This window comes from Lepidochelys olivacea, assembly GCF_965140295.1.
Source record: "Lepidochelys olivacea isolate rLepOli2 genome assembly, chromosome: 12".
NCBI classification, from domain to species: domain Eukaryota; kingdom Metazoa; phylum Chordata; order Testudines; family Cheloniidae; genus Lepidochelys; species Lepidochelys olivacea.
In genome coordinates this window covers 23715843-23739730 of record NC_140422.1, presented here as the reverse complement: position 1 = coordinate 23739730, position 23888 = coordinate 23715843, and the positions used below count along the sequence as shown (strand labels likewise).

At 38.2% G+C, this 23888-nt stretch overlaps 1 protein-coding gene across 1 annotated transcript in view; it reads left to right on the top strand.

Moving 5' to 3' along the window:
- PEPD (peptidase D) overlaps nt 1–23888 on the top strand; it is a 221362-nt gene that overhangs the window by 183745 nt on the left and 13729 nt on the right. Inside the window, exons 13-14 of the mRNA XM_084645129.1 lie at nt 6371–6555; nt 23295–23486. Of these exons, the coding sequence (XP_084501255.1) occupies nt 6371–6555; nt 23295–23486 (377 nt within the window). The remainder of the gene's footprint in view (nt 1–6370; nt 6556–23294; nt 23487–23888) is intronic.

The window sequence follows — 23888 nt, the reverse complement described above, 5'->3', positions numbered from 1 at the left end:
TTGTGGTTTAATCATTGTCACAATTATAACCACAAAATACCCTAACTAGCAGCAAAAAAATTGCTGTGTGCGACCTTTTGAGAACAGTCTCCAAACAGAAGTGACTAAGTACCAAGCAGTAATCCCAAGTTATTTTTGTATTTTTTGTTCTATATTCCAGTACAATTTCTAATAAAACTTTAGTAAATAACCTCAGATTACTTGGATGATAAGATAACTGGGATAGCAGTAGTTTCTGAACAACTATAAAACCTTTTCTTAATGTGATATTCTTGTAAATTGCTTATTTAAGATAAATAACGAGGATTATCCTGCCTTTTAAGAATGTCAGTTACAAAGTTACAGTACATCTAATAAAATTAAAAGATTTGTGTCTAATTCTCAACTTCACTGAACTCATTTTTCTCTTTTCTATATCACCAAAATCATCTGGGCTCCAAATGAACATCCAGAGAGAGTGAGTGAGAGCAGTGGTTTTGTATGATGTTTTAAGTCTTTAAAAGTTAAATTTTAAGAAAATATTACAAAGTAGTTTGGCAGTTTAGGGGTTGGTGGGAAAATAATCTAAAAGGTAAAAACAAGAGGTGTCTTTTTTTTCTGTCATACCATTAGAGGAGTATCTAGGCATAGTATCTGATAATTTCAGATTATTGCTGGAAATTATATAACTATATCTTTGTCTCTGTATAACTATAGATGTGGCTCTGGTTTTTTTAAATATAATTATGCCAAATGTATTGATTGTGCCATTTTTAAGCATATTATACCATATACCATATACAACAGAAGTGTAAAATAATGGTACTTTTAGCATAGTAGCTTTCTCTATAGGTTAAGAACCACTGATGTTAGATTTTTTGCTATTTAATCCATGGACTGTCACATTCCATTATCTGAATTGCCCAACAGCCTGGTCGTTGTATATTTCAGAATGTATATTTAAAGCTCTTTAATATTTACATTGCATATGTCACTGTAAAAGGTGATTTTTATCCTGGCCTCTTGCCCAAAAACATGCTGAATGGCAACTAACCAATCAAAACTTACTGAGCCTTGGTAACTGGACTTTAGTGAGAAGCTCAGTCACTGGTTCACTGACCTGTATTACACAGTATCTCATTTGGCAGTGAATTAAGAATAGAGCAGACACATCATCAGCAGATTTTCCTGAGTGCAGACTTCTCTTGGTACTAACTTCCAAAGTCCAAGGACGCTCCAATCTAGCTTTCTAAACCTGATCTGTCAGTGTGGTATAACCAGCTTATAAATTGGCTTAAAGATGATAATTGAACTAACCTTTCTACATTTAAAAAAACCCATAACATTTTGGCAATCATGATAAACTTCTCATAACTGATAGAGAAAGAACCTGAATAATACAAACCTTGAAATATTTCACAGGGTGATTGGGGATGCAGGACAAATACAAAATGATATTAAAGCACAATCAACTGTTATGATTACATTTGCAATAAACATGTAAATAATGCTTTTTCAGCAGGAACAAGATAGATGCATGCATCTTTGTTTTTATACTCCCTTTGGTCTCATCCAGATTGTTAAGTGATACTGCTCTAATGTAAAAAGAGGTTACTGACAAGATTCTGCTCTCAGCTGTCCAGGGTGAACCTTGGCTACAATATTTCTTTTTCTTTTCCCCTTCCATGTTCCCGTTGCCAACATGTGTCAGGAGAGCAGAGCATCAAAACTGGAGACACTGATAAAAGCCATGCGTTCCAGATGCACTTTCTAATTAATTTAGGATCTTGCTGGGGGTCTGGTCAGCTAAAGCCAGATTTGTATGTGCCATTGTATTATAAAGAAACATAATTCTATTTTGGTGGTTCAGTTATAACAGCAGTCCTTGACAATTTCACTCAACACAATTTTAGGATTAAAATTAAACTTTTAGTGTATGTTTTTATATTTATTGTATACTATATTAAAAACACAAAATTTGCATACAAATTTCTGTCTCTCCTGCTTGTTAGTTTGCAACCTTCTTTCTTGAATAGACTGTATGCTCAAAATTTTTAAATATTTGTCAGATTACTCTGAAATACTTGTTTCTCATAGTAAAATTAATATTTTTGAGGCTCTATTAAGGTTACCAGTTAGGGAAGGTTTGATGAAAAGCTTATAACTGGAAAAGCTCTGTTAATTTGCTGTTTTAAAAAAAACCTATGTTTGCACCATATTAACCAAGCTTATCTCCAGCATGACAATCAGTTCATACCTAGCAAGACGATGACTCCAGCATTTTTTACTCCAAGAGCAGTAAGTTCATTCCACTTAGTTCAATATCTCCAGTTGGCTCAGAATTGCTAGTGTTTGTCCTTACCACACGAATAATGCATGATCACGTTCTACTGTGCAGTAGGTTAACAAAGATCTTAACATTTTCCTGTCTCCCCAGAGAATATACATTTAACCAGATAAAATGATCTGCAGGTGAAATATTTTAGTATTTAGAATTAGAACCATTTGAACTCGTAGCAAACAAGGCAGTTGAGTTGTTCAAAATACAAACACCCTTTTAAGACAACCACATAAAACGAAACATAAAGACAAACAGTGCAATAGCAAATATAGCTGCCTGTGCACTTCACGTCCTTTGTTTATTTTTTCATTTAAAAATCTTCGTTGTATTTTAATACTTACATTACAGGCCTGCTTGCAAAATGATACATGAATCATTTAAAAGGGTCTCTTAGGCAGTACTTAATTTCCCTATAGCCAGTGCTTTGCCAGTGCTATTTACAGCTACAAGAGTGCGATTCAGAGAATTGGAGCTGAAGTGATTCTCTCCTATGACTCAACTAATAAACTTTGTCGGAACACTAAAGAAGATTTCATGTTTGATCTTTTTTGACTCTCACCTCTGAATATTGTAATAGGCTAAAGCCTCAGAGTTCCCATCCAACTTTAACTTTTCTGAACTCAAGGATAATTCAGAACTGGAGCTTTGGTTCTGATACATTTCTATTTGCATGACTAGATATGAGGAACACTCAATACTAGGAAACCAGGGGGGAGAGGATGCACAGAATGTTCTGGAGAAAAAATTATAATTCCTTCTCAACTAAAAGAGAGAATCCAAAATTGTTCTCAGCAGTGGGTGCAAATGCTCAGCTAGGACTTGCAGCTAAAAATAATCAGTAAAACACCTTTTAATTAGAGCATTATAATGGTTCACTTTCTCAAACTGTATTGCCTACTAAGGATGAATATTTTTGAAGATTTAATTTACGGTTGGAAAATGTCTCCTAATGCCTTTTGTTAGCTGTAGAGCTTTCTGTGTGATTTTCTAAGTGTTGTTTTTACTCATGTGGATGCTTCTCCCCATCACAAAAATGCACCCATCATTTGGTGTAATTGATTCCATGTGCTAAATAAAGGCAAAGGGATGTTGTGAGTCAGGACTGAGGTGCATTATATTCTGCAAGGTTATGTAAGGAAGCTTGCACCTTACCTGTTTACGCTCAGCACCCTTTTTCTATAATACTCTACAAATACCAAATGCTATTAGTGCTTGGAGAGGCCTCATTTTAAATTCATTGAAACAAGTTATTCAGAGCTTTCCACTTTATACACTGACCAAATGCTGACCTCAGTTACACCACTGCAACTGCATCGAATATGGTCCCAAATGAAATGTCCAGGATTGTATATTAGCAATGTAGAGAAAGTAGAACTGATGACACAAAAATCCATATTCTGTATCTCAAGGCAGATTGTTATTGCTACTCAAGTTCTTCTCCATGCAGATTTTTTCTAATAGCAAAGGTTTGATTTTAAATTTGCAGAGTTTAGTCTAAGTTAAAGATCTCCAAAAGAACCAATCAGCAAACTTGTAGTCACAGTTGTGCCAGAATATTTAAGTGAAAGTACGTCTTTGCATTCCTAATGTTAACCGAGGTTTATTTTATTTTCTATTTGTTTAAAAGCTGCTTTTCTACCATTTTTTGCATATCTACTAGGTTCTTAATCTATTTCTGCTAACAATATTGTGCAAATAACACCGAAACTCACCAAATGTCAAGAAACCTAAATGGGTGCTCCATAAAGTGAAGTTACATATGTAACATAGTTATAGTTCGATGATGCAGAATTACAAGAAGTGAAATTTATCTAGAGCTTGAGGGGGGTGAGGTGCCTATTCTTTCTTTGATACACAGGTATAATTAGATCCATGTTTAAAATCTCATTTTAGTTCTACTTCACAAATATTCATGTGTGGAAACAGAGATTTAAGTGACTTTTCACACATATCCGTGCTTCTTGTGTGGCCGGTGCACAGCCTCACCAGGAGCGCTTGTACCAATTTAATTGCCAGTGTAGAGCATTGTGGAACAGCTTCTGAAAGGCTGCAACAATCAATGTAAGCAACACTGAGTCTACATTGACACTCTGTCAGCCTACTAGCTACATCGACCTAAGCGCTACACCTCTTGCAAAGGTGGAATTAAGTCGGTGAAGTGGGCGAGTTACATTGATGGGAGCTATGTTTTAGTGTAGATACTTAGAGTTATGTTGGCATAAGCTGCCTTACATCGACCTAACTCTGTAGTATAGACCAGGGCTTAGTCCTAACCTAAAAAGCAGACACAGAAGAGAGATTTTCAAAGGGCCTTAGGCTCCCAGTTCCCTCTGAAAGTCCATGGGATCTAACTCTCATTTGTACCTTTGAAAATCTTCCATAGCATGCTTCTCTTGAACCAAACAAAGGAACACATGAAATACCAAAGACTCAAACATCTTAAGAATTCTGTATGTCCAGAACTCACCAGAAAGGTTCATCACTAGTCCTCTAAGCTCAGACTGGTACAGAGGGAGACAGGAAGTCAGAGATATGTGGGAACAGTGATGTTTACCACATAGAAGTTGAGTACAGGAACCATATAATCCTAAGTCTACAACGTAAGAAGAAAAACAGACATGTCTGTATAGTAAATTACTGTATCAAGACTGTATTGATGCAATTTAACATATAATAGGTGTGGAATCTGTTATGAAGTAGCTGTGGAATAATACCAGACAAACTTAGAGAGTTGAATATTAGTGTAACCAGTGTTCAAATGTATGCAACACTTGAAGAAAGAGTGTAAAAGTCTAACGATGTGGGACTAATCCGACAGCTGAAATAAATGAATCTGCGTGTCATCTAACTTGACCCTATGATCAATTGAGCAGTTCCTGTTAGTGGAAACTCTTTGAGATGTGTTGGTTCATGTTTGGATAGTTTGCAGTGCTAAACGGATCTGATGATTTTAGACATACAGTGCTGCTCATCCTGCTCCTGACCTTTATTCCAAAGACACGTGACAAGTACGAATTTTATTTGAGCCCTGCTATGGGAGTGAAGTATTTCTCACTTTGCAACTTTATTACATTTAGCAGAAATTCCTTCTGTAATTATGACGTGACATTAATGTTCACAGGAACTCAAAGCTGGATGTTCCACTGGGTAAAACAAATGGTAGTTGAAGTGGGGAGGGTGGACATAAAAATTGCTGATTTTTCTATAGTCATGCCAAATTTGAACAAGGAAAATACTCGTTACTGTACTTTAGCCCTAGTTACCTTAGTTCTCCGACTGTAATTGTTAATGATGACTCAAATCCTTGGTGAACTAATCAAAATAGTATACTATGTTACCAACAGTGGAAAAGACCCCTTCAGCAGTTTTAGTCAAATTATACTGTATAATACACACAAATAATAGGTATGTAATGTGTCCTGATACTCTACTTATAGGCTACCAGCAGTATGTTGTAATGGTCCTTTAGCATACGTAGTGGAGGACTTGACTTTTACACAGCCCATTTGCTGGGGGAAAGAACGAGGGAGTCATTAATTTCTGGAGAGTGTTTTTGCCAGAAAGACACAGGCTATAAATCTGATATATTCACAGAAAAGTGACATACATTTCAAATGTTCTAACCAGTATGCTCACCATGAGAGAATTGATTATACTGTAAATATAATTAAGTTAATATTTTATGCTCTGCTTTTCAAATAACTGGCTATGGTTTTACCCATTGATGGTCTTTCTAAAAACTCGTGAGTATATTAATGTTTGCACAGACATGAGCAAACACATACAATTTAGCAAAAAGTCTTATTCAAATCCCGGTTATATTTCATTAGGTGTTAACCATCTTGTTAACCTTCTAACGTTGCACACCCATGTTAGCTGTTTGTTTCAATTTGAAATGTTTTCCTGCTAATATGGATACTCTGCTTACTTCCTTTTTTTTTTTTTTTTTAAAGAAGTGAAGGGGCTAGGTATATTTCTTTTGGTTTTTTTCTGTTTTATTTAAAAATATCTAGAAATAGTTAACTCAGCTGCTTTTTTCTGCTCTCTAAGGGGTCGCCTGGCCTGATATGCACCGTCTGGCAGACAGAGTCCATCTGGAAGAGCTGATTAAAATTGGCATCCTGAAAGGCAATGTAGATGACATGGTGAAGGTTCATCTGGGTGCAATATTTATGCCACACGGACTTGGACATCTACTTGGAATTGATGTGCATGATGTTGGAGGCTACCCAGAGGTTAGTGCTAGCTGTTTTGCAGATTAACCCTTCTGACTTGAGTAGGCATTTCTTTTAGTTTCACAGTCAGTAGCGTCTTCTCTGGGTAGGAATTGATATGCACTGAAGTTTTTCTTTGCTGGTGTGGTATTTCATGTGGGTTTCCTGAAATTAAATGATGATTTCATCAACACATGAAATGCTCCTGTGAAATGCCTGCTCCTGCTGGCCTGCAGGGATTCTTAGCGTTCCTAAAGCTGTTCCTGTGAATAAGGTGCAAGAGTGTGTTTTATTTTCAGTTGGTCCATTTGTTGCATCTGTTTATTCAGCAGTAGCCTCATGATCAGCAGTGTGCTCATGCAGAAGCATGTGTTCCCTGCCTCAAAGAGTTTATGATCTAAAAAGACCACACCGGAAAAAAAAATGTAAGGATGGAGGGAAAGGATTGCAACTTTGATGCAAGGTGATCAGGGTAACGGTTGGCACACAGCTTGGTAGAGCCATCATTTTACATATATGTGTATTATATGTTAAAAATTTAGTTTGCAGGAGCGCATTTGTTAGTGGAGAAAAGGAAGAAATTGTTGGAGTAAGGGAAGGGAGTGGGGACAATGAAACTGCATGGGAGGGAGGTGGAAATGGTGGTGGAGGGAGTAAAAGCAATGGACAGAGTTAGGTTGACAAGGTGGGAGAGGTCATATCTTTTATTTGACCAACTTCTGTTAGTGAGAGCATTAGGTTGGGCAGCTGGGGTGCAGCCATTGTAGAAGAGGGGTATGATAAAAATGTGACTAACACCCAATGGCAACACAGCGATGAGACCTATTAAGACCTCTGATTTTTCCACTGCAAAATTAAAAATATACTCTGAAGCCATAGTCAACCTGGGTCTTGTGAAATCCCATAAAATACAATATCCCTGTTTCCCTTCATTTCCAACAATAATTGCTAGTACCTCTGTTTAACAGCCAGCACCTCTGTTGTTCTCTGAACAATTTTAGAGGGATTGATGCGAATATGCAACATTTCAAACAAAATGTTTTTTTGCCTATGAGTATGCTCAGTATCAATACTCCCAGCCTTGACACATGCTTCAAAAAACATTTCCCTCCGAGGAAATGCCATTGTAAAGTGTACATTTATTCTGAACCTGCACGGTGCAAAGTTCCTCCTGTGAGAAGCTGAGTGTCTTCCAGTCTGAATGGTGTGGGAGGTTACAAGAGCTCACCCTCCTGCAGCAAGGCCCTGAAGGGACTGATGACAAACTCATGCCAGAGTAGGTACAGATATGCCTGATACATGCACTCACTGTGGAAAAATAAAACACACACCTGCGAGGAGCACACACCTTGCCAATACATAATGCACATCCCTGCAGTTCTTTCATGGGGATTTTTAGAGGAAAGATACTTTGCCAAAAGGAGAAACCTCTCTTGAAGGGAGGAGGGAGATACGGTCCCTCCCAGACACCTGCCCATGGGTTTTTCCGTGGCTGCCCATCTTCCTACATTGAAGTCTAGTTCCAATGAATCATTAGCTTATTCTTCCAACTTGGGTCACCATATATTCATTGGCTGTAGTGTGTCACTCAGTGTATTGGTCAGCAGTAGGCATAGAAAGAACCGGACTGCTAGGTCTCTCCACAACCCTTTGCAATCTTTTCAAACCTAAGAGCGTGACTGTTGTGTCTGTACTACACAAGCTGCAAAAGGAGAGTCTCCTGAGGCAGGCTGGTTGCTATTAAAATGTTTTTCTCTATCCTTTTAATACTAATTTTAAACAAAACTGTGTGGCTCCTACATTTTTCCCTCTTTGGTTCAATTTTAAAATACATATTTTTCTGAAAAAAGAGTTTAAAGTTGAATGCGGTTTGTTAATGTGAGGGTCAGCTTGAGTGGATTCTTGCATCAATTCTTAGTCCCACAACTGCTGCTACTGCATAATAATTGATTTAGGCTATATAGGAGAAGAACGTAAGGCTCTGGTGTGAGTGTACATACATTCCCTATGCAGAAAGAATTACTTTCTCCAGGCAATATTTGATCTTTACATGTAACCATATTCTGGCCACTTAGAAAACTTTTCAGTGCACTGAAAAGTTTTCTTTCTCAAGTACAAGCACGATATGCAACTACTTTTGTTCTTAAAAGATTGGTGACAAATGTCTTAAAGCCTGACTAAAACAGTAATGAAGAATAATAACCGAAATAACCAGGATGAAATATACAGGGATAATTAAACAACTACATAATGATGTAACGTGTATGTCGATGTGAAGTCTGATTAAGGCCTGGTCTATGTAAGGAAATTAGGTCAATATAACTTCATTGCTCACTGATGTGAAAAATCCACACCCCGGAAGACACAATTAAATCAACTTAACCCCCTGTGTAGGCAGTGCTAGGTTGACAGGCAAATTCTCGCGTTGACCTTGCTACTGCCTCTCAAGGAGGTGGAGTATCTATGCCAATGGGAGAACACCTTCTATCGGTGTAGGTCAGTGGTTCTCAAACTTTTGTACTGGTGACCCCTTTCACATAGCAAGCCTCTGAGAGTGCGACCCCCCCCTTATGAATTAAAAACACTTTTAAATGTATTTAACACCATTATAAATGCTGGAGGCAAAGCGGGGTTTAGGGTGGAGACTGGCAGCTCACAGCCCCCCATGTAATAACCTCGCAACCCCCTGAGGGGTCCCAACCCCCAGTTTGAGAACCCCTGGTGTAGGTCGTGTCTTTACAGAAGTGCTACAGTAGCGCAGCTTTAGTGATACAGCTACACTGCTGCAGCATTTTAAGTGTCGACAAGCCCTAATATAGAAGAGTGACTAATACACTTTTCAGAGCATTAAAAACATTATTTCCTAGAATTAGAAGAACTATTTTTGTGTATTAAATGCATACTCTGAGTGCTATGTGAATTTGACAGTAGTTATGATTTCCCCCAAAATTAATATGATGGTTCATGAATAGCGTCTGAAAGAAGAGACTCTATAATTCTACTACCCAACAATGAGACATTCGCAACAGTCTAAAAAAACAAACTGTAACTGCCAAGGGGTTTGGCTGATACAATAATAAATAAAACTAGTTGAAATATTTTCAGAAAGATTTTTCTCTGTTTTGTATTTTTTGAGTATCACAAGATTTTAAGAAAAAAGTGTTTTCAATAATGTATCATACAAATGTATGTGTTCTGCTTCACATTTTTGTAAGATTTCCATCTTTTACATGGTCTCTGGGCCCCTTCATATGAGGATGAATGGGACTGGAAAAAGGAGTGCGAATTGGCTCCCACCTGCACCAAATGTTAGGAGCCCGGAACCTCCACTTCTCCAGCTTCTTTAAGGGATGCTTTCTTCTAGTCAGCTACAGAAGCTTTTTAGGCATGATATTAATACATTTAGGAATATGTTTGTGTTGTGGGGGTGTTCATTTATGTACCATGATCTTATTGGTTGAACAGTTGTGAATTGGATGTTTCTTTTTTAAAAGCTACGTTTCACAGTTATGATTTAAATACTGACGGAGATGTAATTTGAACGCTGTGTTAGATTTCTCTCCAACAAACCACAGGGTTTCACATTATCTCAGTTATGCCATGTAATGACAGCTGTTTGGGGATTGCATTTTTTAAGGAGAAGGAAGAAATCATACATAAACATTTGAACCTATGTTTTATTTTAAACATCACGGTATACAGATGTTCCCCAGGTTACGCAAGACCTGACTTACGCAAATTTGCACTTACGGAAAAAGTTCCGTAAACTAGAAATGGGGGGGGAGTCTTCTTTTCTTTTCTTTTTTTTTGTGTAACGTTTGGGGATACGTTTCCGACTTACGCAAAATTTGAGTTATGCAAGGCTTTCCGGAACGGAATGGAACAATTGAGTAAGTCGGGGAGCGTCTGTACTTAATGATTGACATAAAATTACAGTAATGTCAGTGTATTGGAATGGGCTTTTCAGCTTGAATTTGATGAAAAAGAAACAAAAATTAAATTGAACCCTTGGCTGTGTGCAAAGCTTCATCTCTAACTTATATGGCACAGATAATTAGTGGCCCTTTGCCCTCTGTCCATGCTGTTCTCTCACCTCATGTTGGCATTGAACTCACATAGCAGGAGTGACTTGGCAGACTCAAGGGAGATCTGTTAGTGGACTCCAGAATTTAAGAGCCCAGTCAACGCACAGTCAACCTATGGAACTTGTTGCCAGGGAATGTTGTGAAGGCCAAAACTATAACTGGGTTCAAAAAAGAATTAATAAGTTCATGGAGGATAGGTCCATCAATTGCTATTAGCCAAGATGGTCAGGGACACAACCTAATGCTCTGGGTGTCATAAGCTTCTAACAGAAGCTGGGAGTCGACAGTAGAGGATGGATCACTTAGTATTTGCCCTGTTCTGTTTATTCCCTTTGAAGCACGTGGCATTGGCCACCATTGGAAGACAGGATGCTGGGCTAGATAGACCATTGGTCTGACCCAGGATGGCCATTCTTATGCTTCATATACTTATGCTCATACTTAACTTTTACGCATGTGAGTTGTTTTGACTTTAATCATGTGAGTACTGAAACTACTTCTACTTATAGTTTAATGTTTGTATAAGCTTTTGTAGGCCCAAGAGCCAAGTAAGTTTTAGGACAGGTGAGAGGAATCAGTGAAGTAGGATATCTCCTGCACTTTTAAAATTAACTACAGGATATACATTTTGTAAGGCCAGAGCCTCACATACAGAGGGAAAACCCATAAATGTTTTTCAATTAGATGTAAAGCAACAGATCCTTCTGATCCATCACAGACCTTTCTTCATTACAAATCTGTAGTTGTCCCAGCTATGCCAGAAGAAAGACAAGATGCAATGGATGTGATTTAATTAGACTGCAACTTAATTCGCTTAAAATATCTGGGAATAACCGGCAATAAACTGTTAGCGAGCAGGTCATCATTAGTTTCTTAATTGTTTCCCCCCTACTTGGAAGAACTGCTCTCAGCACTCTTACATCCCAACCTGGTCCCAGCCAGCCTGTTTCTGGGCCCCCTCATATGAGGATGAATGAGGCTGGAAAAAGGAGGGGGAATTGGCTCCCACCTGCACCAGATGTTAGGAGCCCCAAACCCCCACTTCTTCAGCTTCTTTAAGGGATGCGTTCTTCTAAATCCTCTTCTAATCCATTTTATCTGAGAACCATATCCCCTCTGTGAGAAGTACCCCTCCACTAGACATCTTTCACAAGGAGTTCCCCCACCACCTGATCCAGCCACTTCCTGTTCCTCCCTGCTCTGTCCAGGTAGATTCTGCTCACCACCTCCATTTGCAGAAGGGACCCCACATAAGGACAAACAACCCCTTTTCTTCCAACCAGCTGGACAAGGACATCCCCACATTTTGTGGTGAGCTAGTTTCTACAAATACTCACTTAGCATACAGAGTTGCTTTCTTTTCCCTTATGTGTTTCAGGAAAGGAGTTGTTTATATACATAAATCAAAATTAACAAATGTTCGTTCTCTTGTGTATTGTACAATCTATTTTAAGGGCTATATATTCAAATTCTGACTAATCTGTGTCGGCAGTTTTGCAAATACAGTCAGTTGTGGGTGCATAGGAATTTAGGGATAAGATTTCAAATAAATTAAGCTCTCTGTTGCATGTTTGTAAAATAAGTCTAATTGTATGCTGAATTTATGAACAAATACTGAAGTTGAATATAGATTGAGTGCATGTAGTCATGTAATTTCATTCTCAAATTACACATGCATTTGCATGCCTAACCACTCTAAAAATCTGACCCTAGACCCTATCCAGCTTCCTGATTTCTGTGTGCAAAGGTTTGTATCTACAGTTGGTCTGGAAAAAGGATAAACAATGAGGTGGCAAAGTTTGCAGATGATACAAAATTACTTGGGATAGTTAAGTCCAAAGCTGACTGTGAAGAGTTGCAAAGAAATCTCACAAAACTGGGCTACTGGGCAACAAAATGGCAGATGAAATTCAGTGTTGATAAATGAGAAGTAGTGTACATTGGAAAACATAATCCCAACTATACATACAAAATGATGGGGGCTACATTAGCTGTTACCACTCAAGAAAGCGATCTTGGAGCCATTGTGGATAGTTCTATGAAAACATCCGTTCAGTGTGCAGCAGCAATCAAAAAAGCTAACAGAATGTTATGAACCATTAGGAAAGGGACAGAAAATATCATGATGTCACTATATAAATCATGGTACACCCACACCTTGAATACTGTATACAGATCTGAACAGCCCATCTCAAAAAAGATATATTAGAATTGGAAAAAGTACAGAGAAAGGCAACAAAACTGGGGTATGGAGGGGTATGGAGCAGCTTCCATATAAGAAGAGATTAAAAAGATTAGAACTGTTCATTTTAGGGCATGTCTACACTTACTGGTAGATTGGCACTGCTGCAATCAATGCAGCGACTGTCGATTTAGCAGGTCTGGTGAAGACCCACGAAATCGATGAGAGAGCACTCTCCCATCTATTTGTGTACTCCATCTCCCTGAGAAGCGTAAGGGAAGTTGATGGGAGATGCTGTCCTGTCGACATAGCGCAGTGTAGCCACCGTGGTAAGTGGATCTAAGTACGTCGACTTCAGTTACATTATTCGCGTAACTTAGATCAATTTACTGCGGTAGTATAGACTAGCCCTTAGAAAAGAGGCTGCTAAGGTGGGTGATATGATAGAGACTTATAAAATCATGAATGGTGTTGAGAAAGTGAATAAGGAAGTGCTATTTACTCCTTCACATAACATAAGAAGCAGAGGTCACCCAATGAAATTCAGAGGCAGCAAGTTTAAAACAAAAATAAGGAAGTACTTCTTCATGCTATGTACAGTCAACCTGTGGAACTCTTTGCCAGGGGATGTTGTGAAGACCAAAAATGTAACTGGGTTCCAAAAAGAATTAGATAAATTCTTGGAGGATAGGTCCAGCAAGATGGTCAGGGATGCAATCCCATGCTCCGTGTCCCTATATCTCTGACTGCCAGAATCTGGGACTGAATGACAGGGGATAGATCACTCAGTAATTGCTCTATTCTATTTGTTCCATCTGAAGAATCTGGCACTGTCCACTGTTGGAAGGAAGGATATTGGGCTAGATGGTCCAGTGCTCTGACCCAGTATGGCTATTCTTATATTATGTTCACATTTCAGATGATTAGATAACTCTTATCTACAAAAGATTGTGTGTGTAAAATTACAGGTCCACAATTAGTTTTGTTTTGAAAATATGACTGTAAAGATGGATTGGGAGTTTGGGGAAGGGAAGGAAACTTTTAAAATTTGGTCTCTTAGACACTTAAACGTCTGTCTCTGTGAATTATATGGAGAGTTTACTACCAGTGTTGTATCAGGAAATCAATGCAAGTAATTCTGCATGCCATCAACCTTTCTACAGTATTTTTCTTAATTAAATTATAAATATACACAGTTGGACACTGTAGCACGAACACACCGCTTATCCATGTTAATTAAAAGAAGAGTCTTGGCTATGTTTCATTTTCTTATGAGGAGACAATACATTTTAAATATATTTTATAGATTGTGAAGTTCTTTTGGTGTGTTTAACATTTACCAAGTAGACTGCTTTTATGAGGAATTTCACAATGCTGTTTGTGTATTTATTACATGCTGTGCACATGCTTGCCGTATCCTGCCCTATTTTCTAATTAGCGAAGAAGCAAGTTACTTGCTTTTGGCTGAGAGAATTTTTGAAAGCATTAAAAATTATTTTAAAAAAGAAAAACTTTCCAAGTGCTTATTATTCAATTATTTTTCAAGTATAAGCAGCAAAGTTTGGAATAACACTGTAAGTTTTTCATTTCCTAATTTCTATCCATAACAAAGTATTCTGTGTTCCAAAAAACTGATTCCAGACATTGTTAGCTTAGATTAGTTATTCATTAGTAGCCAGGTTTTTGCAAAATTGGCAGTAATATTTTTTTTCCAGTAAGCAGCTTTCACATGCAGCATTCAATAAGCACTTCCTTGCCCTTTGACAGCAACACTGCAAAATGTGTGCAAATATCCTATAAAAATAATGTTGTTTTATTCAGAATATATCTATTATCTTTCTTTGGTTGCTTTGTAAAAACTTTTAGTTTTGGAAAACAGTGTTGGTGGTATACAAACTACATTTATGGCCAGATTTTCAAAAGAATTTAACACCCAACAGCTCCCATTTAGGGACCTAAATAAGTGCCCTGATTTTCAGAAGTTCTCTGCAGTGAACCGCTCTCATGGAAAACCTTGTCCTAAATAGCATAATTCTTGATGGGAGCTGCTGGATCCAAAACACTTTTGAAAATCTGGTTGCTTCATTTAGGGCCCTAAATGGCAGTTGAGCAGGCTTGAAAATCTGGGCCCAGTGGTATACACTAAGTACTTCAGAAAATCTGACCCTTAGTCAGAAAAAGCTAACTTCAAAGTATGAAATCTCTATTAGGTTTAGCATCAACCATAGCATTTAATCATGGATACAGTTTTCCCACACACTTTCATTTGTTTTCTGAGTAAATTCTTTGTAAATGAGGATTTGTGGCTGTTCAATTGAAAAATGTTAAACATTTTAAATTGGAAGATGGTTGAAATTTTCTTTTAAATCCCAATTCCTTGTCTCTTGATTCTAGAGATGTTTCAATTTCATGTTATATTAATTGACTGCAAGGCTCTGTAAAATGTTAAGTATATTTTAAGGCTTTCTGCAATAACAAATCAGTTAATTTAAATTGGGTTAACAGCTGTCACTTGGACATCTCAAGTTATAAAAAAAAGTTGTAGAATTTGTCTTTAAACATCTCTGGTTTTAATTGCCTATATTCCTTGTTCCTCGATGTATACATTTACAATTAGTCATATTAAAACGCATATTGTGTGCTTGCACCCTGCTTACCAAATGATACAGATTGTTCTGTACCAGGTACCTGTCCTCTTTATTATTTTTGTGTCATGGGCAAACTTTATATCAGTAATAAAAATGTTAAAATAGCATAGGGCCAAGAAGTGATCCATGTAGAACGCCACTAACAGCTCACTCATTTGAAGATGATTCCCCTTTGACGATCATTTGTGTAGGGTTAGTTCTGAGTTCATCTTTATCACTATAATAAATTGTGTATCTGGAGTGAAGATAAGGAGGTACTTGCTTCTCTTTCTTTATCTTTTTATTTTAATTCAGCCCCTTTTCAGCAATATACTGCCATGCGGGCCACCTTGGCAATGAGCAGGAAAAGTATTGCCAAGAAGAATGTTTGCAAAGGCTTCCCATAAGGAAAAATCCTATAGACTTTAATGGGGATGAAACCAATCAGGTTCTACAGAAATTAGCCTGAAAAAACCATGGTGTTTAGTACAGAATAGGATCCTTTCTATAAGACTTTTAAAGCCACCTATATAATTTAATAGAGCATTATATCCTAGCTGTGTAATTCTACAGGTGTGGAGAAAAATTATCATTCTCTATCAAGTCCCAAAGGCCTTTTCTGTGAGGGTTTAGTCTAAAGATTTTGGATTTACAGGTTGTAGTAGAAAAACGGTTTTTAACATAAGCAGAACAGGAAAAAAGCTCAGTTCATGATACAATGCAGCCCTTTACCTAACAAGTTATGAAACTTTGACTTCTCAGGGTCTTTACCCCTTCATTTGAATATTAGGAAACTGATTTTGTTTTGTTTCTTTTTAATTAATACACAGTCCAAAAATCTTTACTTTTGGGGTTTAGATCTGAATTTTGCTGTGCCAGTCCATCTCTGTTTTTAAACAAGGACTAATATACATATTGGTGAGTGTATTCGGAGCAATTTACTGTATGTACAGATTGTGACTTTTATGTAAAAGACTGTGATAATATAGTTTTCTTTTAAACTATATACAGAAAATAAGATGTAGAAAGTATTACTATGGGGTGTGTTACAGTTTTGTGCCTTTGGGTTTTTGCAAAGGCAATTCCTATCAATATTAATAACAAAAGGCCCTCAAAAGAAAAAGCCCAGAATATCCTACATATGTTCTCTGTCTGTAACAAAAAAGTTATTTAAGTATTAAAACATTGAGTATTAATGTTCTCCTATTCTTTGCGATTATATGGTAGCTGCCAACATGGTGATTTTACCATTCAATATCTGCCATTTACTCTCATTCCTGAGTTGTATTAAATCTGTTGAAATAGAAAAAACATTCAGTATCTTTCAGTACTTTCATAATGGCATCAGGGGAACCTGGTGACATCTGAGAATGGGGAAGCAAAAACGACATGGGAAGTTAAGATCAGAACCAAGTTACAGGAGTAGATTAAAATCCCATTGTACCTGACTCCAAACATGCAGTGCTACTTGTAATAAATCACACATAATTCTGCTTTCTGATTCTCTTCCAGTCATTGCAAGGGAAGTATAGAGTGCAGTTTAAACTTGGTGCAAAGCTTGGTGCCTATGAAAAGAAGAAAAACTTTAAAAATAGCCAAATTACATTGTGGTCTCTGTTGCCCCAGTGTTAACTTTTAGTTGTGTCCCAAAAGCTCTGACACGTACAGTAATTAGATTATCCTACAGAAAAGGAAACTGTGACTCCCAAATACCAGGAGAAGTATATGGTGCTTGAAGTAGGAACTCATCTAACCTGCTGTGAGTTTCAAACTCAGTTAACTAGCAGCTTCTTTTGCTGGCTGGAGTCTGCTAGGGCTGTTGATAAAAACCCAGACAGAATGGTGACTGAAGTTTACTTAATTCACTGAGCAAGAAAACCAAGAATTCAGGGAGAAGGGACCAAGAGACAAATTATATGAAATTCAAGGTTTTATTTTATTGTTCACCATTCAGGACTCTGTTTTTTCTACAATAAATGAGCTCATTAAACATAGGTGTGCACAAGGGGTGACTGGTAGAACAACCTAACTCTTATTTTTAATATAGATATAGTATAATATAGTATGAGTATTTAAATAATATTTGATTTTTTAATTAGATAACATTGTCATGACTGCTGTGCACTGGATGTGATCGAAAACTGAGATCCCAACAACTTGTGCTAGCTAAAGATCCCATGGCAACTTAGTAAGAAAAAGTACCAATGTATAGTTTGAAACTGTTTAAGAGCCTAGCCCTGTGAATATTGCCCAGAGTTTACAACTACGAGTAGTCATATTGATCCAGATCTTGATCCCTGCTACAGCCACTTTGAGCTGTCCTAATCAGGTTGATATGGATTCTCTGTGAGGGTTGTGGAAGGATGTGACCAGAGCATCTCTACACTCAGGCAATCCCTGGCTGATATCCCTGGGGAGCCATTAGCAGCTGATACAGCTAGCAGAGGCCCGGGGCTCCCTCTTAAGTCCTGTGCAAAGCACAACCCAAGAGGACCCAAGGACTGGGGACACTAACCTCGCTGGAACTACTCACATTACATAGTAAGCATTACATCTGGTAATGTTACCAGGACTGGACCCTAAGTTAATAAAATACTTTGGATCCCTCAATGGAAAAAGTACTTATAAATATAAGATATTGTATTATTATTTTTATTCTTCTCAGCTCCTGATGATGGCAAGATGTCCATGTACTGAGGCACAGCAGGGACATTGCAGCCCTTTAGTTTTAATTGGATCCTTTTACTAGGAAAGAATCAATGTATTTTTTCACCTCCTAATTTCCTTTTTATTCCAGACGAAATCTGTATTTCATATTACTGCCCACTTATCTTAATTTGAACTTTTATTTTGATCACATAGTAGCATACTCAGTTTACATAATGATTCTGTTGTTCCCTTGACAGTGCTTGTTGCCTAGAATTGCTGTTTTTTGTTACCTTACATGAACCATTAATTGGAATCCAATGTTCTTGGCAGGAGAACAGTTGCAAATGACCGTGTCATACATCTGTGCTTACTGTGGGCGTGAACCAATTTTCAAATGCAAATAGAACTTCAAAATAAAATCACAGTGTTAGAATATGGTTTTGGATACTGTTTGTTGCTTCAGCGTACAATAATATGAACAGTTCTTCAAAAGCAAGGCTTCCCAAAATACCACTGAATGTATCTTTTTAGATGCATGGGTGCTAAGATGTTTACTGTACTGTTGTTCTACATTTCTTTTTGGGGCAAGGATTGCCTTTTTGGTGCTTGTACAGCACCTAGCACAGTAGGGTCCTGGTCCATGCCTGGGGCTCCTAGGCAGTACTGCAATACAAATAATAAAGTCTAGTGATGCATCACTCTCATTTTGATCCTCCATTTCAGCTCTCAACAAGCAGCAATGCTATAGAAAGTATTCAATGCTTGATTCAAGGTGTTAGTTATTTGGGTGAGCATGCTGTTTGGAAATTTCAGTTATAAAAGGGAGAAAATCTAACAGAGGATTCTGGGGTCAACGGGACATATTTTGCCCACTGGGTTATGCACCCAATACAGTAGGGTGGCCCTGGAAACAGCAGTGTTCCTATTTTCAGGCCTGTCCCAGGGACCCTGCCAGCTTTACAGAAAACAGTTGCTTTAACCCAATTTTTGTAAATAGCCTGAGCAGACTCTGTCCTTAAAGGATATGTCTACGTTGCAATTAAAAACCAGGGTTGGGCTAAGGGTCTTTTTAATTGTGGTGTAGATCTTAGGCTGGTGCCGGGCTATAGGACCCTGTGAGGTGGGAGGGTCCCAGAGCTCAGGCTGCAGTCCATGCCTTAACATCTACACCGCAATTAAACAGTCCCTTAGCCTGAGCCCCACAAGCATAGGCCAGCTGCCGTTTTTTAACTGCAGTGTAGACACAGACAAAGAAGCTGCCAGCCACCTGAGCTGGTGAATTTGATAACAAGTGAGATGAGTGCTAATATGTCTAAAAAACCAGGTACCACATAAGGCACTCAAATATCAGAGTGGTAAGCATGATAAGGGTATGTCTACACTGCAATTGCTGAGGATTGCAGTTTAGGTAGGCATATCTGTGTGAAACGTGGCAAAAAATATCAGTGAAGATATGGTGGCATGGGTTGTACAAGCGCACCTGGAACCCAGGGTACTTACCGTGTTGCTAGCTAGTGTGGTCATGTATACTCAGCTGCAATCACACTTCCACTTGTAATGTAGACATACCCTGACTGTACCCAGAGAGAGACTGTATTCTTCCACCCTAGCCTGTTATATATTGATACCCTGCCCTTTTTACCTTCCCGATGCGCCAGGCCTCTAATAAGCTATTTAATAGCTCTGCCTTACACATGGGAAGAGGAAAGTGCTCTTGGGTTGAGAGAGGAAGAGGGAGGAACTGGCCTTATTTCCTTTTTCTTTCACACATTGCCAAATCCTCCAGTGCACACTTTGCTAACCCCCACCAAAAGAGTGCCTTTAACTCCCCCACTTCAACCCCAGCAACAGGTTTTCTGATTTGTAACTTTGAAAATCTGATCTTCTCAGTCCTTACTCTCTGCTGTGACATTTTGGTGCACAAATTTTGCCTTACCCCGTAACCACGTCCCCAGCCACTACTAAAATCCAAAGAACCTGGGTTTGGAACTTAGGACAAAAATGCTTTGCTGTCAGAAACAGCAGATTGCCACCAGAGCAGTTGCAAATTACTCTGTGCGTATTGATAGCAAACATTTGTTGTCTCTTGGGAGAAAGTATTAAAAGCAGTATCTGACTGCAAGCAGGACAGATAATGGTCTAAACGCTGAACTTTGAGATCTTAATGGTGAGCACCAAAACCTTTTTTTTATATGAAAATGTCTTTCATCTCATTTGTGTTAAGTGGAAAGTAATAATTACAAAACCAGTGTCAATCATGTCTTCAGAGTGTTTTGGCATCTTGGTTATTTTTATCGTATATCAATTTATCTAGCAAATGGCTTGGAATGATTTACAAAAAAAAATTTAAAAACAAAATTGGGGAGATAGAGGCTTAAAAGTCAAATATGGTTTGTTGGTTCAGGGGAAGTTTGTATAAAGCAGCTTAGATATATTTGGAAAAACTCCAAAAGGCCCTGCTACTAATCTAATTCTTTACAGCTCATGAAAGAGATTAATCCACAAAACTGGATGCCCTTATTTCCTTGGCTTTAAATGTTACAGAATGAGACCAAGATGACATAGCTCACGGGACAGCAGTGAAAGAAAGATGCTCCATCTCTGTTCAGTTATACATAGATCTTAAATAACTAACGTATTGATCATTTCAGTATTTAAGACACATACAATTTCTAAATGCTTTGCTTAATCTTGATTGTTTCCCAGTCATAGTTCAGCAAGACAATTACATCTCAGCTCGCCCTGTTTTAGGTTAAACCTGGTGAATAATAATCATAAAATCCTGATCAAAACCCACCAAAGCAAACAAACAAGACTGGGTTTATCAAGTTTCAGAGTAGTAGCTGTGTTAGTCCCTATCCACAAAAAGAACAGGAGGACTTGTGGCACCTAAGAGACTAACAAATTTATTAGAGCATAAGCTTTCGTGGGCTACAGCCCACTTCATCGGATGCATAGAATGGAATATATAGTAATATATATATATATACACACATACAGATAAGTTGGAAGTTACCATACAAACTGTGAGAGGTTAATTAGTTAAGATGAGCTATTATCAGCAGGAGAAAAAAACTTTTGTAGTGATAATCAAGATGGCCCATTTAGACAGTTGACAAGAAGGAGTGAGGATACTTAACTTAAGGAAATAGATTCAACATGTGTAATTGTCACATTGTAATTGACCTAGCCGCTCCCAGTCTCTATTCTATCAAGCATTCTTAAAACTACAATACCCACCTGCTGAAGTGAAGAAACAGATTGACAGAGCCAGAAGAGTACCCAGAAGTCACCTACTACAGGACAGGCCCAACAAAGAAAACAACAGAACACCACTAGCTGTCATCTTCAGCCCCCAACTAAAACCAGCGAATCATCAAGGATCTACAACCTATCCTGAAGGACAACCGATCACTCTCACAGATCTTGGGAGACAGACCAGTCCTCGCTTACAGACAGCCCCCCAACCTGAAGCAAATACTCACCAGCAACCACACACCAAAAACATGAACCCAGGAACCTATCCTTGCAACAAAACCCAATGCCAACTCTGTCCACATATTTATTCAAGTGACACCATCATAGGACCTAATCACATTAGCCATGCCATCAGGGGCTCGTTCACCTGCACATCTACCAATGTGATATATGCCATCATGTGCCAGCAGTGCCCCTCTGCCGTGTACATTGGCCAAACTGGACAGTCTCTATGCAAAAGAAGAAATGGACACACATCTGACATCAAGAATCATAACATTGAAAAACCGGTAGGAGAACACTTCAACCTCTCTGGCCACTCAGTAAAAGATTTAAGGGTGGCAATTTTGCAACAGAAAAGCTTCAAAAACAGACTCCAAGGAGAAACTGCTGAGCTTGAATTAATATGCAAACTAGATACCATTAACTTGGGTTTGAATAGAGCCTGGGAGTGGCTGGGTCATTACACATATTGAGTCTATTTCCTTAAGTTAAGTATCCTCACACCTTCTTGTCAACTGTCTAAATGGGCCATCTTGATTATCACTACAAAAGTTTTTTTCTCCTGCTGATAATAGCTCATCTTAACTAATTAGCCTCTCACAGTTTGTATGGTAACTTCCAACTTATCTGTATGTGTGTGTATATATATATATCTTACTATATGTTCCATTCTATGCGTCCGATGAAATGGGCTGTAGCCCACGAAAGCTTATGCTCTAATAAATTTGTTAGTCTCTAAGGTGCCACAAGTCCTCCTTTTCTTTTTTCAAAATCCTTTGTGACTTCAACATAGTCTCAGCAGCAAAATATTGTGATGACCAGTATATGGACTATATTGCCACAACCCCGCTAGCACTTACATATGTAAAGTTAAGCATCTGTAAGTATTTCCACTGAAGCCAAGAGAGTGGGATTTATTTTTATTCAGGTGTTGCAATACCTGGCACATTTTGGAGAAGATTATTAATATCCTCAACCGGTCTCTGCAATGTTTCTAATTTCTTGGCTAACTATGTCTTCATATATCATTGTACTTCACCAACTCTCGGAAAGAAGAGAGTGTTTTACTTGTCAGAACTTGATCGCTTTGGCTATGTTTTCAGTAAAATCAGTCAGCACTATGTTGCCTGAAAGTCTGAATCTGAAAAAATCTAGTTCCAAGTGGACTGCAGTTGTGAGACACTCAAGATGAGAACTGTTGTAGACTCACTGCTTTTGAATCACGGTCATAAATGCACATTTTAATAACATTCAATAAGGATGTTGATTTGCATATCCTTAGAAAATTGTCCCATGCTCCATAATTCAATTCCTTCAGCAATAAAATGGGCCTGTGTTTCAAGATTTGTAACTCATTTTAAAATATTATACTGGAAATGCTTTAGAAAGGGTGCAGGGGGAAGAAATAATACAAATAGATTTTATTTTTCTAAAGGGGTAAACAAGGTGGGAGTTCAATACCAAGTACGTGGTGAGCCAGCATTTACACAGTATAAAAAAGCTCTGTTTACATACCTGAATTTAAAGCTGTGAATCTATTTGTTTGAAGTGCAGATGGATATGAAAGTTAAGATAGAGATGGTTGTATTGTGTTATTTCAGTCCTCTGCTTCCAACTCCATTTCTAGCCTTTCTGGGCTTTCATACGTCCTTAGAGGACTCAACATAGAAGAGTTATAATAAAAGGCTAACTGTGGATTTATTTTTCTGTCATTTAAAACAAATGCTTCTTTCCTAGGGAGTTGACCGCATTGACCTGCCAGGCCTCAAAAGTTTGAGAACTGCCCGAGTTCTTAAGGAAGGCATGGTGCTAACCGTGGAACCAGGCATTTACTTTATTGACCGCCTGTTGGACCAAGCACTCAATGATCTTTCACAGTCTTGTTTCATCAATAATGAAGTCCTCCAGCGTTTTCGAAGATTTGGTGGGGTGAGTAACTTTACTGGGTTAAAAGAAAAGGAGTACATGTGGCACCTTAGAGACTAACAAATTTATTTGAGCATAAGCTTTCGTGAGCTACGGCTCACTTCATCGGATGCATTCGGTGGAAAATACAGTGGGGAGATTTATATACATAGAGAACATGAAACAGTGGGTCTTACCATACACGCTGTAACCAGAGTGATCACTTAAGGTGAGCTATTACCAGCAGGAGAGCGGGGGCAGGGGGAGGACCTTTTGTAGTGATAATCAAGGTGGGCCATTTCCAGCAGTTGACAAGAACGTCTGAGGAACAGTAGGGGGTGGGGGGAGGTAAACATTGGGAAATAGTTTTACTTTGTGTAATGACCCATCCACTCCCAGTCTCTATTCAAGCCTTAGTTAATTGTA